Source organism: Mobula birostris, chromosome 1, assembly GCF_030028105.1.
Source record: "Mobula birostris isolate sMobBir1 chromosome 1, sMobBir1.hap1, whole genome shotgun sequence".
Taxonomy (NCBI): Eukaryota; Metazoa; Chordata; class Chondrichthyes; order Myliobatiformes; family Myliobatidae; genus Mobula; species Mobula birostris.
The window spans coordinates 46,236,111-46,256,618 of record NC_092370.1 but is presented as its reverse complement, the minus strand read 5'-3'; the positions used below and the strand labels follow the sequence as shown (position 1 = coordinate 46,256,618).

Here is a 20,508-nt window from a genome sequence, read left to right as displayed (position 1 = left end):
AGAGATTATAGGGTTTGGAATGCTGGGGCTATCCAATGAGAGAAATGTTCTTTCTTGCGAGTCTGGGGGAGAGATTTTCCCTGTCTTTTGCCAGAGAGAGATGAGGACAGAAGGCACGAATGGAGAGAGTCAGTAGACTGCCGGACGGAGTGGATTTGAAGTGAGGGTCTGAAGGTCAGTGACGATCGGAGGAGGTCGATGGTGGACGACCGCCTTATCAGTAAGCTCCAACGTTGTGCAACAGACTGTTTCATGACAATGGGCCCTTTTTCTAATTTTTGTTTACTAACCATATAGTCAAAATAAGAACTATAAAGCTCAATTGTTTAATCGCATATTGTGTACTGTTTGTTATTTCGGGGTACTGATTTGTAATACAGGACACATCACGTAGCATCCACCCAAACGAGATTTCTTAAGTTTGGCTGGGCCGAGGGTTATCACCCCATATATAAAGCTGCTAGCTGAAGCGAGAGTTACAATTGTGGGGGCTACGTTTGGGATTGATTCCGTTGGATGCTGTGTGATTACCCTGAGCAATGAACCAGTGGGGTAGATATTTGAACTCCAGATGAATTGTTAATTCACCTGTTATGTACTGTTAAAGTTGTGATTGTGGGCAGAGGTTTGATAAAATGGCTGGCGCAGCTCTCATTTTAATGCAGACCAGCGCTGACGTAGCAGTAGCTGGGAGCGGAGATTTCAAAGATAGAGTTTGATTGTTTCTGAGGAGCGAGGGGAAAGAGTGGTTGGATTTGGAATGTCTAATTAGTCCACATCCACCAGTGAAGAGTGAGAATTCTGAGTTAGTATCTGCCCTTACTTCTCTGGCGAATTGATAGAAAAATCAGATTCAAAGTCCCAGCTATGGCAGGCTCCGCCTATTTGCTGGAATAACACCCACCCCTAAAGGGGAAAGGGAGTATGAGGCTTGGGCGGAGCAGTCCTCTCAGTTGCTGGATGAGTGGCAGTGCTCGGATGATGTAAAGCGGCAGAAATAGGTTGAAGGTTTGAACGGGTGGGCCGCTGACATTGTGAGAGCTGTCAGGTTGCAGTATCCCGTAGCGACATCTGTCGATGATCTGCAAGTACTGGACAACGCTTTTGGCCCAACAGGAAGCTCAACGGAGCTCATGGTGGGGTTTCAGAACATGCGTCAGGAGAAGGAGAGAAGCTTTCTGCTTTTATTTTTTGGCTAGAGAGGCAGATAAATTGCTTGCAGTGCAGAGGAGTCATTCAGGCAGCTGAGGTGGATCAGTTAAGAGTCGACCAGATAGCCAGGGGCGCCCAGTCCCATGACCTGATTGCTTGGGGTCTCCAACAGTCTCGTAAGATGCGCCCCCACCCCCATCTTTTGTTGAGCTGATCAGAGAGGACAGGAAGAGAAGCGTCTGAGGCACGTGAGGGCTCCATCAGCAGGGTACAGTCATCAGTAGTAGCCCCCTGTGGTGAAGTGACCACAGATAGTCTACCTCGGGGAGCAGTAGAGGAGATTGTGGTAGAGTTGAGAAAGGAGATATGTCAGCTGTTATCACAGGTGTGACCCCCCCCCCCCCCCATATGATGGAGCTGATGACAACGCGGAGGGCTGCTGGCAGCTGGTGTCATGCCAGTAGGAGAGTGAGCCCTCAGGTACTTAAGCAGAAAGAGTCATTGGGAAAACTTAGAGGAGACCCAGTGAGGGAACAGCCTGGTGTCTTGGGGGAACACGTTCCCAGCAATGTACCAAGGAACCCCGAAAGCGAAAGGCCCAATTCTTGAAGGCTTAGTGGGTCCATGCTTCAGTGTGTCGCTACGAATAGAAGGTATTTATGCTAAAGCCATACTGGACACCGGGTCGCAGGTCTCATTGTTGTACCATTCATTTTATAAACAGTATCTGAAGCATTTACCATTGACACCATTCAGGGCACTGGAGATCTGGGGGCTTAGTGCTAGTGATTATCCATACAAAAGTTATTTGTCAGTGAAGTTGGAGTTCTTGGAGGCTGATGTGGGAGCGTCTGAGGTCCTTGATACATTTGTGCTGGTTTGTTGAGAAGGGTAGTGTTTCAGTTCTGGTGGGGACCAACACCCCTCTTGTGAGGAGGCTCATGGGGGCCTGCAAGGAGAAGGCTGGCAAAAGCTTTCTGGGAACATTGTCTGTGCACCTGGTGTTTAGAGCTGCTTTTGAGGAAGTGCATCAGGCCGGATACCAAATTTAGACGAAGGACTGTGTGGTTCAACCAGTCGAAGACAATGGTAGTACGGCCCAGGGAAGTAGTGAGAGTGATGGGAACCCCCAAATTTCCGGAAGTACCTGAGGGTGAAGCCCTCCTAGTGGGTGCTCTGGCATACCACGAGGGGGAGTTGGGATCTCTTGCTGGGGTACTGGTGAGACCCAAATTGCAGAAGCCCTCGGTTGTACAGACAAGCAGGACGGCAGTGATTGTCAGGAACACTACGAAGAGGGAGGTCACCTTCAAGCGGGAAATGTCCCAGTGCATTTGTTCCTGGTGACTGTAATGCCTAGTGCCCCTGTGAGACATGCTGGGAGAAACTATTGGAAAAAGGGGGAAAGTTGACCGCTGAGTCATTCAACTTCGGGGACTCCCCGATTCCTGCGGATTGGAAGAGGAGGTTGGTAGAGAAGATGTTGAAGCTGGAAGGTGTCTTTTCCACTGACGAGTTTGATGTGGGTTGTTCCAAGAGCACGTGCAACACTATCCGGGTGACTGAGGATACCCCATTCAGACAAAGGTCTTGGTGACTGACTCCTGCAGAGGTCGAGGACATTCGGCAGCACGTGTGTAAGTTGAAGGAAGCTGGGATCATCACCGGGTCCTGAAGCTCCTATGTGTCCTCAGTAGTAGTGGCCCGAAAGAAGAATAGGAAGGTACGGATGTGTGCCGACTATAGGACTCTGAGCAGGTGCACCATCCCTGACCAGTATACTGTCCCAAGGATAGAAGACGCGCTGGCCTGCCTGAGTGGTGCGAAGGGGTTCAGTGTGCCGGACTTAAGAAGTGGCTATTACCAGATGCCCATGAATGAGACCGACAAAGAGAAAACGGCATTTATATGTCCCCTGAGATTTTTCCAATTCGAAAGGATGCCCCAAGGCATCTCAGAAGCTCCTGCAACCTTCCCGCGGGTCCTGGAGAAGACGGTGGGGGATATGAACTTGCTTGAGGTACTGGTACAGTGGCATGAAAAAGCTTGGGCACCCCTGGTCAAAATTTCTGTTACTGTGAATAGTTAAGTGAGTAGAAGATGAACTCCAAAAGTCATAAAGTTAAAGATGAAACATTCTTTTCAACATTTTAAGATTAGTGTATTATTTTTGTTTTATAACCATATAACAATTACAGCACAGAAACAGGCCATCTCAGCCCTTCTAGTCCATGCCGAACTCTTACTCTCACCTAGTCCCACCGACCTGCACTCAGCCCATAACCGTCCATTCCTTTCCTGTCCTAATATCTATCCAATTTAACTTTAAATGACAACATGACAACAATTTTGTACAATTTTAGAAAGGAAAAAGGGAAAGGAGCACCATGCAAAAGTTTGGGCACCCCAAGAGATTTGAGCTCTCAGATAACTTTTACCAAGGTCTCAGACCTTAAGTAGCTTGTTAGGGCTATGGCTTCTCACAGTCATCGTTAGAAAAGGCCAGGTGATGCAAATTTCAAAGCTTTATAAATACCCTGACTCCTCAAATCTTGTCCCAACAATCAGCAGCCATGGGCTCCTCTAAGCAGCTGCCTAGCACTCTGAAAATTAAAATAAATGATGCCCACAAAGCAGGAGATGGCTATACGAAGATAGCAAAGCACTTTCAGGTAGCCGTTTCCTCAGTTCGTAATGTAATTAAGAAATGGCAGTTAACAGGAACAGTGGAGGTCAAGTTGAACTCTAGAAGACCAAGAAAACTTTCCAAGAGAACTGCTCATAGGATTGCTAGAAAGGCAGATCAAAACTCCCGTATGACTGCAAAGGATCTTCAGGAAGATTAGGTAGACTCTGGAGTGGTGATGCACTGTTCTACTGTGCAGCTACACCTGCACAAATATGACCTTCATGGAAAAGGCATCAGAAGAAAACCTTTCCTGCGTCCTCCCCACAAAATTCAGCGTCAGAAGTTTGCAAAGGAACATCTAAACAAGCCTGATGCATTTTGGAAACAAGTCCTGTGGACTGATGAAGTTAAAATAGAACTTTTTGGCCGCAATGAGCAAAGATATGTTTGGAGAAAAAAGGGTGCAGAATTTCATGAAAAGAACGCCTCTCCAACTGTTAAGCACGGGGGTGGGTCAATCACACTTTGGGCTTGTGTTGCAGCCAGTGGCACGGGGAACATTTCACTGGTAGAGGGAAGAATGAATTCAATTAAATACCAGTAAATTCTGGAAGCAAACATCACACCGTCTGTAAAAAAGCTGAAGATGAAAAGAGGATGGCTTCTACAACATGCCTCAAACACACCTCAAAATCCACAATGGACTACCTGAAGAGGCGCAAGCTGCAGGTTTTGCCATGGCCTTCACAGTCCCCTGACCTAAACACCATCGAAAATCTGTGGATAGACCTCAAAAGAGCAGTGTATGCAAGATGGCTGAAGAATCTCACAGAACTAGAAGCCTATCGTAAGAGAGAATGGGCAAAAATCCCCCAAACAAGAATTGAAAGACTTTTAGCTGGCTACAGAAAGCGTTTACAAGCTGTGATACTTGCCAAAGGGGGTGTTACTAAGTACTGATCATGCAGGGTGCCCAAACTTTTGCTTCGGGCCCTTTCCCTTTTTTGTTATTTTGAAACTGTAGAAGATGGAAATAAAATTAATCTTGCTTAAAATATTAAAGAAATGTGTCATCTTTAACTTTATGCCTTTTGGAAATCAGGTCATCTTTTACTCCCTTAGCTATTCACAGTAACTGAAATTTTGACCGGGGCACCAAAACTTTTGCATGCCACTGTATATCTGGATGACCTCATAATATTTGGATCCGCCTCGGAAGAACATGAAGTGAGGCTGCTGAAGGTGCTGGCCCACCTGAAAGCTGAAGGATTAAAACTTTCCCTGGACAAGTGCCAGTTCTGCCAAACGTCTGTTAGCTACGTTGGCCACCCAGTCTCATGAGATGGGGTAGCTACAAACCCAGCTAAGATCAAGGCGGTTACCACGTAGCCAAGACCCCAGACTGTGAGCACTCTGCGCTCGTTCCTTGGGTAAAGTGGTTACTGGTGGAGGTTTATGAAAGGCTATGCCAAAGTGAGTCACCCTTTGAATCAGCTTCTGTGCAGTTACCCTTCCTTGGGGAAGAAAGGGAGGGGAAAAAAAAGGACAGGAGGGTGGAGAGTATCTTGGCCCGTCGGAGCCCTTTAGACCAAGGTGGGATGCAAAATGTGAGGAGGCCTTTCAGTCACTGAAGGAGCTGCTGACCCACCCCCCCCCGACTGCCGTATGTACTGCACACGGATGCCAGCCGAGAGAGTGTTGGGGGTGTCCTGTCTCAGGATCAGGGCTCCAGGTTGAGGCCCATTGCGTTTATTGGCCGGAGTCTATCGCCCGCTGAGAAAAACTGTCTGACGCACAAGTTGGAATTTTTGGCGTTGAAATGGGCGGTGGTGGATAAGCTGAGTGACTACCTCTACGGGGCCAAGTCTGAGGTGAGGATTGACAACAACCCCTTAACTTATATCCTGACCTCAGCAAAAATGGATGTCACAGGCCATCAGTGGTTTGCAGTGTTGTCTGCCTATGATTTCAGCCTGAAGTACTGGCCGTGAAGCAGGAACGTTGATGCTGATGCTTTATCTCGACGGGCACATGAGGGACTGGTCAGGGACGAGAAGTGGGAGAGCGTTCCTGCTCCCGGGCCAAAGACCCTGTGTCAGTTTGCCAACCGTGAAGGCAGAGGAAAAGGAGGGGCAGGAGAGAACGGTGGATCAATTGGGGGCTTCTGATGACACCATCCCCCAAGTTTATTGTAACCTGACTGCTCAGAAGATAAATCAGCTGCTGAAATTGAGTTCCGGGGAAGTGGCTGCCGCTCAGCGAGATGATCCAGGCATTGGTACCATTTGGGCGGCAATCGAAATGGGAGACATGGCTCAGGCGGAGAGGACGAAACATGCCTCAGTGTCCATTACTAAGAGAATGGCCTCAGTTGGAGTTGAAGAACCAGATCTTATACTGGAGTCACGTCACCCCTAGACCGACCCCGGTGTTGCCAGCTGGTTCTGCCCGAGAAGTATCGGAGGAAGGCGTTGAAATCACTTCATGATGATTCTGGACATTTGGGGGTGGAAAAGACCTATGCATTGCTCAGAGACTGGTTTTACTGGCCTCGAATGAAGTCGGAGGTCAAAGAATACTGCAAGTCATGCATTCGATGCATATGGCAGAAGACACTGCCTAACGCGGGCAGCTTCCTTGTCCCACCTGCAGAGTGCAGGCCTCTGGACTTGGTGTGTTGGATTTCCTGTCAATAGAACCCGATGCCAGCAACACGGCAAATGTCTTAGTCATCACAGACCACTACACCAGATATGCTCAGGCTTTTCCTACCAAGGACCAGAGGGCATCTACGGTAGCAAAATTGTTATGGGAGAAGTATTTCATTTATTATGTCCTTCCCAGTCGAATACATAGTGATCAGAGACAGGATTTCGAAAGCAGACTCATCCATGAGTTACTGGGCATGCTTGGAGTCGAGTAGATGAGGACCACAGTCTATCACCCGCAGGGTGATCCCCAGCCAGAGAGGTTTAATCGGACCTTGCTAGACATGCTCGGGACCCTGGAGATCAGCAAGAAGAGCAGGTGGAGTCAACATATCAGGCATCTGGTTCATAGTTATAACTGTACATGAAATGAAGCTACTGGGTACTCACCATATCATCTGATGTTTGGGCGCGAGGCAAGGTTGCCCATTGACCTTTGTTTTGGGACTGACAAGGGTGACTTACCACCGAAGACTTATCTGAAGTATGTGTCTGACATGAGAAGAGAGTTGAAAAGGGCTTATGAATTAGCTGGGGTCACGGCTGCCAAGCAGAATCAAGGGAATAAGAGGAGGAATGATCAAAAGGTGAGGTTCTCCTGCTGGGAGACCGAGTCCTCATAAGGAATTTGGGGCTACCTGGAAAGCAGAGTTGGCTGACCGCTGGGCGGCTACGCCCTATGTGGTGGAGAGTCAGATGCCAAACCTTCCAGTTTTCCGGATGAAACCAGGGGATGGGAATGGGCCTGTCAAGATTCTCCATCGGAACCACCTGTTGCCTCTGGGTCAAGAGGTGCAGATAGACCCAGAGCCCGACTTGGAGCCTACACCTAGTAAGAGGACTCTGCAGGAACGCAGGGCGACTACTGGGCCCCCAACAGGCGAGGTTAGAACGGCCCCCACCCCTGAGAGGGATACTGATTCGGAGGATGAGGACCTGGACGTGTGGTAACATGCTGCCTTTCGCTAACTCCCCATTGATTGAAGAGACTCCCGGCCCTTCTCCCATTGAGACAGGTGAAGTGGGGGGGGGGGAAACGGGTGTTATCTGTGGGCAGCCTAGGTTGCAGCGGGACTCTGCATGGGGATGAAGTGAGGTTTGACCACAGGACAGAGGGCTCCGAGTTGCAGGTGGCCTCGAGTGATAGATCAGGGGAGGCCTCGCCAAGTAGACTGGAAATATCCCCAGTAGTGTCGGAACCTGAAGAGTTAGATGAGGGGGTGCGGAGGTCTCAGAGAATTAGGAGAGCACCAGATAGGCTGGCTTACATAGCACCAGAGGAACAGAGTGTGTTGGGGAGCTATGTCACTGCCTTTTATACCTGGATTGGGCTTTGTGTTTTGCAGGAAGGGGTTGGCGAATTATCTCAACATAATGAGGACATCACTAAATTTGGTGAGGGTAGAGTGTAACATGTTGTAAGGTTTCACTGCTAATGTAGCAGCAATGTTTGGGTTATGACTAGAGGTAATGAGGTTTGGAGTGCTGGGGCTATCCAATGAGAGAAATGTTGTTCTTTTTGTGAGTCTGGAAGAGAGATCTTCGTGGTCTTTTGCCAGGGAGAGATAAGGAGAGAAGACGCGAATGGAGAGAGTTGGTAGACCGCCACACAAAGTGGATTTGAAGCGAGGGTCTGAAGGTCAGCAACGATCGGAGGAGGTCAATGGTGGACAACTAGCTTATCAGTGAGCTCCAACATTGTGCAATAGACTGTTTCATGAGAATGGGCCCTTTCTCTTTTTTTTTTGTTTTCTTTTCTAACTATATAGTCAAAGTAAAAATTATAAAGCTCAATCATTTAATCCCATATCGCGTACTGTTTGTTACTTTGGGGTACTAATTTGTAACAGGGGACACCGCGCAGCATCCACCCAAACGAGCTTTCTTAAGTTTGGCCAGGCCGGGGGCTATCAGCCCCTATATTAAGCCGCTAGCTGAAGCGAGAGTAACATCTGAATGCATGTAACATATGGAATAAGCCCTTCATTGGGACAGCTGGACTCGCTGTCCCATCCTGAAAAATCAATTGTACATTTCACTCCACAGATGCTGTTTGACCCACTGATATCTTCCAACATTTTGTCGGCTGTTCCAAATTATAGCATCTGCAGTCTCGTGTCTTCCATGAAGGAACACGTAGACTACTTTTGGCTGGAAAGATCAGGAAACAGTAACAGCAGTGAGGGAATTCATCTTCGAGGAGAACATTGAAACAATATGGACAGACACAAAGAAAGGCAAAATCATGTTAAATGGTAAATACATTCTCCAAAAAGAGAAGGTTAGTTTAGTTATACTCACCACTTGAGCATCAATTGCCACCTGGGCAAATCCTTTTCGTCGTCTCCAAAAGATTCTATAGGTCTCATCACTGAACAGTGCTTCCCGGACTCCACCTGGTGAGATGGCCAACAAGTGTCCATTTTTCAAAGCTTTGACACATTCCTCTTGAGGACCATGCATTGCACTAAAAACTTCCAACAACAATTTAAAACCTAAAAAAACAAATTTTAAACTCTGTTAGTAATATTAACTATCAGTTATCAGAGTGACATTGAAGACAAGAAAGTGAAGAAACTGAACTATATAGTACTATAGTCTCAAAAGGGTTGATTGCTTAATACTTAGCATGGTTTTCAAAATCTACTAGTTTTCATACTCTTACTTGAAATCTTATTGTTATTTTCCAGCTGCTTGATTCATTTGACGTCATCCATCAACACTTAAATCTTGATTGATTCCAAAGGAAATTCAGCAAGGAGAAAGAATGGAGGATATTGTGCAACTGTAAAACTGAAATTGGATTCTAGGTTACACAAGAATTTGTTACTAGGATGGGTCAAGTTATAGAAGGTTCTTGAAGTATATTCTTATTCAGACGTAGAACCAATGAGTATCAACAATAGGATGAGACACAGCAAGACAGTATAACAAGTTATTGTTCTGAATGTTTTATTTGTAAGATAGAGCTGAAGAGAGCACAAAAAGCACTGAAAATAAAAAGCAACACACATCAAAGTTGCTGGTGAACGCAGCAGGCCAGGCAGCATCTGTAGGAAGAGGTGCAGTCGACGTTTCAGGCCGAGACCCTTCGTCAGGACCTGCAGAATTTCCAGCATCTGCAGAATTCCTGTTGTTTGCGTGAAAATAAAAAGGATAGCTTTGAAGATGAAAGCGCATATGAGTGAGGATTTCAATGGTAATAAGACAAGATGAGATAAAACTTTATTTATCCCAAAGGAAATTATTGTTGCCCAGTTGCTCAGTCAAAAATATATACTTTAAAAAATACAAAATGTAAGCATTGAGGTATGAAAAGAATAGGAAATGTGCATTAAAAAGTAATAGTACAAAATACAGAAGTGCAATGAAACCACATACTCCTATACTTAAGGAGGAGTTGTAGAGTCTTAACCACAGGGAGAAATGATCTCCTGTGGAGTTCAGTGGTGCACCTCGGTGAATCAGTCTGTGGCAAAAGGTGCTCGTCTGTTTGCCTAGTGTGTCATGGAGGGAGTGAGAGGGGTTGTCCATAATGCTCTGTAGCTCCTGCATCCTCCTCTCAGACACAACCACCAGGTAATCCAGTTCCACCCCCAAAACAGAACCAGCCTTCCCGATGAGCTTACTGATCGTCAAAATAGGAGAAGATCTGATGCAAGATCCAAGTAGTATTGCCAACTGATATATGGTGGGTTTCAAGTACTTAGCTCAAAACAGACAATATGCTGATTTTCTTTAAACTTCACATTCAAGCTGAATGAATAGTATTTTTATGATGTCATTTATATACCAAAATCAGACATTTATTAAACAAAATTCATTAAGCTACAAAAGATATAAAAATGTCTTCAGATAAGCTTTAAGACATGCTCTTAAAAAAAGAGTATGTTAGAAATTTGAGACGGAAATCATGTGACTGCAGATATTGTTTTAAAATGTCATGAAGTTCTCTGCTGAGATTTTCTTTCACGAAAATTATTTATCAGAATGAAAGCATTCCAGTAACATTGTAACTCTTAATAGTTTTGCCACAGGCAGCTGTGGAGGCCAAGACTTTATGTATATTTAAGGCAGAGATTGATAGATTCTTGATTGGTCAGGGCATGAAGGAATATGGGGAGAAGGAAGGAGATTGGGGCTGAGAGGAAAATTGGATCGGCCATGATGAAATGGCAGAGCAGACTCAATGGGCCAAATGACTTAATTCTGCTCCTATATCTTATGGTCTTAGGGTCTACATTCACTACAGGCATAGAACACATATTTGCAGCATCACTCAATGTAAAGTTCTCAAAAAAATTTTGGGTAAAATATTGGGGTTGCTACAGTTTATTAATACCAGAAAATGGACTACATCTTTAAGCAGTCAGTCAATTATAGTCATCATCATTATCATTAAGTGCTGTGTTGTTTGATGCAGGCGATCATAGTCTCATGACCATTACTGTTCTTGGTAAATTTCTCGGCCCAAGTGGCTTGCCACTTACCCTGATTTTGGTGGGGGGGGGTGTTGGTAATTATTAATTTATTCATTTATCAATTATAGTACATCTTTAAACAATTATGGAAAATTGATGATAAAGACCTGCTGACAATATCTGGACATAATACCTGAGGTTTTGTTTGTTTAAAAAAAACACGAAGTACAGATAATAATATATTGACTACATTGAAAATAGTTATTTCTCTGCCAACACTCCACCCAACAAAGACCACAAACTGAAGACCCACTATGATTCTGCCACTTTTGTTGCCTTCCCAGCCATTTGACTGCAATTTCATACCAGCTGTGTAAATACCAGCACAGAGAGGGAGTGGAGATCAATTAATTCAAATGATCAACTTCCCTTCTGATGTAGCAGTGATAATGAATTCTCTTTAAATTAGTGATCATAACTGTCAACTCAAGCAGATTTTTCAAAATTAGTGGCATTTAAAGTTCAATTCAATAGATATACTTGAAATAAGGAAGAAATAGAGTAGGATACAGAGCCACAGATTGATTCCCAAAGTAAACAGATTTTGTACAGGATTCACTTTTGCTTTTCCAAGAAGTGTGCAGCATGGAAATGTACTGATGCACTAGTTGAAGCCAAGTTTGCAATCTGGAATATATTTTTTGTTTTGTTTAATGTGAAGCAGTGGAGATTCACGATGTCATTGACTCGAAACATCAGCTCTGCTTTCTTCCCCACAGACGCTGCTTGACTGCTGAGCACTTACAGCCATTTGCTTTCATTTCAGAACTTCCAGCATATGGAGGTTTTTATAAAAATCTTCAGCAAATAACGTGCTCCTTAGTCAATGTTGGGAGTTTACAGGGTAAACCTTAACTACCTTAAAAAGCTGATGGGATTTCAGTTAACATCTTATCCTCAACTTTTTTTTAAATCTATGAGCAAAACATCAGTCTGCATTCAAGTCCACATGATTGTTATACTCATGCTTCTGCAGTGAATGCCATCCACAATACTTGGATTCAGTGTATTCAACTGAGATAGAGTTGGACATCGGAAACAGGAAATAATTAACCAATGTTTTCTGTCAATGATGGTCTGAGAGTGGTGAATCTGTGGAATTCTCTGCCACAGGAAACAGTTGAGGCCAGTTCATTGGCTATATTTAAGAGGAAGTTAGATATGGTCCTTGTGGCTACGGGGATCAGGGGGTATGGAGGGAAGGCTGGTGCAGGGTTCTGAGTTGGATGATCAGCCATGATCATAATAAATGGCGGTGCAGGCTCGAAGGGCTGAATGGCCTACTCCTGCACCTATTTTCTATGTTTCTATGTCTCCTCTATATACTTCATAGATTCACTGATGTCAACTTACAAACCAGAAATGTACTGATCCAAATAGTGAGCTCCTGCATCACAGGAAGCCCTTGCATAATTCAGTCTTGCACGTGGTCATAACACATTATGTCCCGTCCCATGAAATAGATGAAAAAAGCTTGCAGCAAAAGAATGCACATCTCCACACAAAGTTGAATGACAAATCTGTCAAGGTGCTTGAAAATATCCCTTATATTGGTATCTGAAAACTTATAATTTAATGCAACAATGAAAAATTTCAAAACCCCAAAATACAAGCAAACATTATTAAAGTCTGATGTTTACCATAATCCCTCAACAATGGCTCCTCTTCCATTGAAACACAGATTTGCTATCACTGTCTAACCTGCTACAGGCTCAGCAAGAACCTTCCAAGTGTCATGGAAATACAGCACGTCTGAATTCCATGACAGGAGTATCTTAAGAGTGCAAGCCACAAAACCCACACGAGGGACAATCAGCAACTTTGTGATATCTGTATTCATGCGAGAATCTCAAATGGTGTCATTTAGGGCAAAGTACTGGCAATTCAGTGAAGAGTTGATAGTCCTTCAAGACAACTTCTGAAGAAATACTTTGGGAGAAGACTTTGGGCCAAGCCTACTTGAGGCTATAAATTACATTGATCCATTGCACTTACAAAGGAGTTATTCAAAGAAAACTTACTAATATATACTTAATAACAACAAACATTTTCTTAGGTGGAATACGAAATCTAGTGTAAAGTAAATGCAAGGAAAGTATGAAAATCAGATTTATTATCATTCACACATGATGTGAAATTTATTACTTTGTGGTAGCAGTACAATGCAAAGACAAAAAAACCCACCTATAATTTAGTTCAGAGTTCAAAGTAAATTTACTATCAAAGTAGATACATGTTACCATATACAACTCTGAAATTCACCTTCTTGCAGGCATACTCAATAAAGCCAATAACCATATTAGAAGACCAGACCAACAGGGCAGATAACAGTGTGCAAAAGCCAACAAACTGTGCAAATACAAAATTAAAAAATAAATAATAAAAAAATAAACAAACAATAAATATTGAGAACATGAGATAAAGAGATGAACTCTTGAAAATGAATTCATAGGTTGTGGCAACAGTTCAGTGATGGGACAAGTGAAGTTGACTGACGTTATCCACTCTGGTTCAAGAGCCTGATGGTTGAGGGATAATAAGTCTTCTTGGACCTGGTGGTGTGAGTCCTAAGGCTCCTGTACCTTCCTGGACGCAGTGAGAAAAGAGCATAACCTGGGTGGTGGGAGTCCCTAATGATGGATGCTGCCCAAGTAGATGGGCTTCACCCACGATGGACTGGGCCATATCCACTATTGTTTGTTGGATTTTCCATTCAAAGGCATTGGTGTTTCTATACCAGGATGTGATACAGCCAGTCAATATGCTCCCCAGCACACATCTAGAGAAGTTTTAGATACCATGCCAAATCTTCGCAAACTTCTAAGAAGGTAGAGGCACTGTCATGCTTTCGTCATAATTGTACTTACATGTTGGACCCATATAAATATAAATAAAAATAGTGCAAAAAATGGAAAAGCAGGGTGGCATTCATTGGCCATTTAAAAAGCTGATGGACAAGGGAAGAAGCTGTTCTGAATTTGTGGAATTATGGAAATCAGGACTATGGGTCGTCAGATTCCAGTACCTCTTCCCTGCTGGTATAATGAGAAGGTGGAATGTCTCATCTACTGAGGGTCCTTAATGATAGATGCGACCTTCTTGAGGCACTACCCTTGATGGTGAGGAGGGTTGTGCCCATGATGGAGTCAATAACTTCTGAAGCATCTCACTATCCCATGCATTGGAGGCTCCATACCAGGCTCTAATGCAACTAGTCAGAATGCAATCCATTGTACATTGTGTGACAAGAATACACATAGATTTAAGATGTAGCTGGCCTGGGCTGGCACCAGTGGAATCAGCAGTTGGTCTGACACCTGTCTTCAGGGGAGAGAGAGAGAGAAGGAAAACAATCGAGCAGCATTTGGAGATGTTAATGAAGGAAGGGGAGCTGGCAAGAGCGGCTCCCCCTTTGAACCCTGAACTGTTTGAAGTGATGGACAGGCGATACCCCAGCAGGAGGATAAAAAGGGACAGGTTCGCTAAGGCAGGACACACACGACACCCGAGGTAACAAGACCCTGGAAGCGGTGCGTCTCTCACAAGTCGGTGGGAAGTACCGGGCCATAAACGCACAGGGTGGAAAGGCACGATCGGCGGGAACCTGGTGTGTGTCCACCCTTGCCTGGGTGCCAGGTTCACCGCAGGGAAACGATCGTATCTGGAAACGGAGGGGTCACGGTCGGTGACCTCAGATGACATCACAAAGGACTCGCCCGAAAGCTGACTGCGAAGGTCTGTGTGGAAGCCTTGAATATTCATTTGTTTTTGCTCTCTTTCTCCTTCCCCCCACTGTCCATTGCCACGGCAGCGATTACTGCGAACTGAACTGAACTAAATTGAACTGAACTTTGCGTCACTTACCCCTAGACAACGATAGAGCTTGATTGATCCTGTTATCAGAATTCTGTGTACATGTATGTTTATCATTGCTGAACTGTTGCATTCATTATCCTTTTGATTAGAGTACTGTGTTGCTTGTTTCTTTAATAAAACTTTCTTAGTTCTAGTAATCCAGACTCCAACTGAGTGATCCATTTCTGCTGGTTTGGCAACCCAGTTATGGGGTACGTAACAATTGGTAGAAATTTCTATGAGTCTTTGTGGTGGCATACCAAATTTCACAAACTCCTGCAAAGTAGAGCTGCTGGCGTGCTTACTTTGTGATCATATTGATATGTTGGACCCTGGATAGATTCTCTGAAATGTTGATGCCCGGAAACTTTAAGCTGCTCACCATTTCCACTGCTAAGCCCTCAATAGTGGCTGGCTGGTGTGTATTCTCCTGACTTCCCCTTCCTGATGTCCGCAATCAGTTTCTTGGTCTTGCTGATGTTGAGTGTGCAGTTTTTGAGACATTATTCAACCCCCAACTGATGTATCTCACTCCTCACCACCATCTGAGATTCCATAAACTACATTGGTGGCATTGGCGAGTTTATAGACGGCATTTGAGCTGTCCTTAGCCACAGAGTCATGAATGAAGAGAGATTGGAGCAGTGCGCTCAGCACACATCCTCGAGGTGCAACAGTGTTTGATAGTGAGAAGGAGTTGTTATGACCTATCCACATTGACCGAGGTTTCCTAACAAGGAAGTTGATGATCCAACTGCAGAGGGAGGTACAGAGGCCTAGGTTTTGAAACTTAGTTGTTGGTACTGAAGGAATAATTGTGTTGAATACCAAACTACAATTGATAAATAGTAGTCTGATGTATGTCTTATGGTTGTATAGGTGCTCCAAAGTAGTGGACAGCCAGTGAGCAGTATTTTGCTATTGCACTTCATGCAGCCATTTGTCTTTACTGCTATTTCTGCTTCTCTGAAGCAACATAAACAAGGTTCACAACTTCTTCAGAAAACTATCACAACTCCATTGCTTTTCTAAACATCTATGAATGTGAGCAAACTAGAAAAAAATTCAGGTGCACTAACCCATAAAGCATTTTGATGATAAAAAGAGATTTAAGTTAATACTCTTTCATGAAAGCATCAAGAAACAGAAATTATCTAAGCCAAAATTGTGTGAATTAGTACAATTGATGTCAACGTTTTCCTCATAACTCATGCCACTGCACCGGTGGCATCTGTAGGAAATCTCCATGAATTAATCCTTAGCTTGGGGAAGGTGGTATATAATTGAAATAATGAAAACCTTCAGCAGATTATCTTGAAAGCAGTAGAGATCATGGAGGAAATTCATAACCAATGTTACAACACAGGCTGCATTTAATTAAGAAAAAAATTTCCTGGGAGACAGCAGGTGCCATATTCCTACACCAAAATGTTCCAGTATTTCTGCATTTTATTTTTAACACAACAGACCAGTTTTCATGATTCTGCATTTGCTAGGGTAAACATTCTGTCAAGCTTTCTATTTTGCTATATGTGCTTTATCTTTTTTTTTAAAAGTGACACTCCAAAAATATTTATTTTGAATGGCAAACCAATCTCTCCCTAATTTAGAAAAGGATACTTTGTTGTATCCTTTGTTGTACATTTGAAGAAAAAAGTATTCAGCTTCAGACTGGTTAAAGTATTCTGAAAAATTATCTTTGGTTGAAACCATTAGAATTCTGCTTTCATGTTATGTTTCTTGTGCGCTTGTAATTAGACAACACATTTACAAGCTCATCATAAGTTAGGAAAAGTCAAAAGAATTGCTGAGTTCAATATGTTGTTAACAATTTGAAAATAAAACTACACAGGAGAGATGGTTAACACAACAAAGCTGAAAGAATATCAATCTTAAAAATTGCTCAAATATAATTGCATCAGTTTTGCAGAGAGCAGACAGGAATTGTTCCTAGCTTGAAAAGCAACCAATATAATCCCTAAATATTTAACTGCTTTCACTTTTCTTCAAATTTGTCTTAAATTTATTACTGGATGTATTAGCATTTGAAAGATTAAAAAGGCTAACAAGGTTATTACTGGGGCTTGAGAAATTTAGGATTATAAAGGTTTGGCTCAATGGGGGTGCTTAAGAACAGGAAAATGAGAGAACATTTGATTGTGCCCAAAATTGTGAGAACCCTCTACCAAATGAACCTTAACAGAACTGCCAATAACCTGATGGCATAGGCTTAAATTTATTCAGATAGTTAGTTAACAATTCTTTTGCCCCACTTGAAGTTCAATGAGTATGGAATTCTGGAAAGCTCAGACTGAAAGGACTGTGGAAGCAGTTACTTCTCTCACATTTAACAATTATTTGAATAAGCACCTGATGTTCCGAAAGTCTCAGGGCCAAGAAATGGGAAGTGGGATTAATTTGAAGGGGACATTTTTGGGTGGTTTGGATACAATGGCTTCCTTTTGTACTGCAAATTTCTATCAAGCTATGATAATAACTTCCTTAAAGAGATCTTGGCATATTAACACCTTATAACCTATTTTCTGATCATATTGCTTTCAACAGATTTGGAGAAATATTGTGACCAATATCAAAGAAGATACTAAAAGATTTTTTAAGTATATAAAGGGTAAAAGAGAGTTGAGGGTAGATATAGGACCAATAGGAAATGATGCCTCGTGATGCTGGAGATATTGTAATGAGAGACGCTGAGATGGCAGAGGAACTGAATGTGTATTTTGCATCAGTCTTTACAGTGGAAGACACTGCAGTATACCAGACATTCAAGAGTGTCAGGGAAGTGAAGTATGTGCAGTGAAAATTATGACTAAGAAGGTGCTCAGGAAGCTTAATGGTCTGAAGGTGGCTAAATCTCCTGGACCTAATGGAATGCACCCTCGGGTTCTGAAGGAAGTAGCTGGAGAGATTGCAGAGGCATTAACAATGATCTTTCAAGAATTGATAGATTCTGGCATTGTACCGAATGACCGCAAAATTGCAAATGTTACTCCACTATTTAAGAAGGGTGGGAGGCAGCAGAAAGGAATCTATAGACCTGTTAGCCTGACATCAGTGGTTGGGAAGTTGTTGGAATTGATTGTTAGGGATGAGATTACGGAGTACCTAGAGGGACACAACAAGATAGGCCAAAGCCAGCATGATGTCCTGAAAGGAAAATCCTGCCTGACAAACCTACTGCAATTCTTCGAGGAAATTAAAGGCAGTGTAGACTAAGGAGATGCATTAGATGTGGTGTACTTGGATTTTCAGAAGGCCTTTGACAAGGTGCCGCACATGAGGCTGGTTAGCAAGATAAGAACCCATGGAAGTTACTAGCATGGGTAGAGCATTGGCTGATCAGCAGAAAATAGAGAGTGGGAATAAAAGGATCCTATTCTGGCTGGCTGCCAGTTACTAATGGAGTTCCACAGGGATTGGTGTTGGGACCACTACTTTTTATGATGTATGTCAATGATTTGGACTACGGGATTAATGGATTTATGGCTAAATTTGCCGATGATACAAAGATAGGTGGAGGAGCAGATAGTGCTGAGGAAACAGACCACCCACAGAGAGACAGAGATCGTTTAGAGGAATGGGTAAAGAAGCGGCAAATGAAATACAATGTTGGAAAGTGTACGGTCATGCACTTTGCTGGAAGAAATAAACAGGCAGACTATTATTTAGATGGGGAGAGAATTCAAAATGCAGAAATACAAAGGGACTTAGGAGTCCTTGTGCAGGGTACCGTAATGGTTAATCTCCATGTTGATGGTGAAGAAGGCGAATGCAATGTTGGCATTCATTCCTAGAGGTACAGAATGTAAGAGCAGGGATGTGATGTTGAGGCTCTATTGATAAAGTTTAAGGGAATGGGGGAATTCTCAGATTCCCGTAAACAATGGATTCAGTACTGTCTATGTCTGTGACTGCAGTGTGTTTGAACAATGTCTCACAGCTGCTTTCTTTGGAGCAAGAGAAGGGTTAAAGTTTGCCCAGATCCACATAAGAGGTCTCTGGGCTTTACACACCTTTCGATTTTAACAAAAACCAGTACCTGATGGAAATTAGACAGAACATTCCTTTCTTAATTAAAGCATAAATTTGACGGACGTTCTTATCTTTGTCATTAAGTTGTGGCTCCAGCGGACCTGGTAGGACATTCCTTTCTTTAATTAAGGTGGCTGGAGTGACTAACAAATTGATTGTACTTTTGTATCAATAGTCCATTGACTTGATGGGAATAGTTATCAAACTGATTGTTCTCTGTATCAGTAGTCCATTGATTTGGCCTGAATGATTATCAAACTGATTGTCCTTTTGTATCAATGGCCTTATAACTTCTGACAATTCTGACATCAGGCAGTGAACTTGTAGAACCGTTGGGGAGATGAAAAAGATTCTCTCCCTAATGTCGGGTCCAAATTCACTCACCGGCTGAGCTCAAAGAAATAAACGGGTGAAAAGATAAGTAACGATCTTTTTGTGCTGTCGTTATTTGATCCAGCAAAGTTACGTTTACACTACAAGGCACTCGTGAGACTACACTTGGAGTATTGTGTGCCGTTTTGGGCTTCTTATTTTAGAAAGGATATACTGACATTGGAGAGGGTTCAGAGAAGATTTCCGAGAATTATTCCAGAAATGAAAGGGTTACCATATGAGGAACTTGGGCTCTTGGGCTGCATTCCCTGGAGTTCAGGAGAATGAGGGGGGAACTCACAGAAACATTCCGAATGTTAAAAGGCCTGAACAGATTAGATATGGCAAAGCTATTTCCCATGGTAGGGGAGTCCAGGACAAGAGGGCACGACTTCAGGACTGAAGGACGTCAATTTAGAACAGAGATGCGGGGAAATTACTTTAGTCAGAGGGTGGTAAATCTGTGGAATTTGTTGCCACAAACATCTGTGGAGGCCAAATCATTGTGTGTATTTAAGGCAGATAGCTAGATTCTTGATTAGCCAGGACATCAAAGGGTACGGGGAGAAGGTAGGGGAGTGGGGATGACTGGAAGAATTGGATCAGCCCATGATTGAATGGTGGAGCAGACTCAATGGGCCGAATAGCCTACTTCTGCTCCTATATCTTATGATCTTATCACAATATTTGTAATTTATCAGGCTATATCAAATTCAAGCTTAACCATGCCATTATTTTCTATACATTTCAAAACAAAAATTAGAACAGGAAACAGTTAAAATATACAGGCTTGGTATATTGATATTAGTATGACAATTTACATTTCACGTATAGTAATTTCAGCTTCTGTAAAATAAGTGCCAGTGACTTTATATTGTATCGTTTGTAAACCATGAAAATCCAGCAAGAATGAACAGAAATAGAAGAAATGTACCTGGTAACTTAAAAAGGAAATGGTCAGCTACAGAATGGCAGGTTCTTCCTTTCTGGATAATTACTCGAGCTAAGAAATAGTAATAGTCCACAGGTATGGCTCCATGATAATAAACGATCAGGGCAGGTCCTGCATGAGGGATTTTTTCCAATCCGTGAACTTCATAACCTAAGGAAAAGTGGTAAAGAGTTAGTTTAAATGATAAAGGATTCATGCATTTTATGATAGAGAGTACAAAATTATACAAGCTACAGTATAATTGTTATTTTATGTTGACTGTTCAAAAAAGAAAATTAATTGCTAAAGATTCTGATTACAGCAAACATT

The 20,508-nt window shown here is 43.0% G+C and overlaps 1 protein-coding gene across 4 annotated transcripts in view; it reads right to left on the bottom strand.

Moving 5' to 3' along the window:
- tmem68 (transmembrane protein 68) overlaps positions 1-20,508 on the bottom strand; it is a 58,048-nt gene that overhangs the window by 20,638 nt on the left and 16,902 nt on the right. For all 4 annotated transcript variants that reach the window (XM_072254864.1, XM_072254844.1, XM_072254854.1 and 1 more), the window contains 2 exons: positions 20,182-20,349; positions 8,791-8,984 (listed from right to left, as the gene is read on the bottom strand). In XM_072254864.1, coding sequence (XP_072110965.1) covers positions 8,791-8,984; positions 20,182-20,349 — 362 coding nt within the window. The remainder of the gene's footprint in view (positions 1-8,790; positions 8,985-20,181; positions 20,350-20,508) is intronic.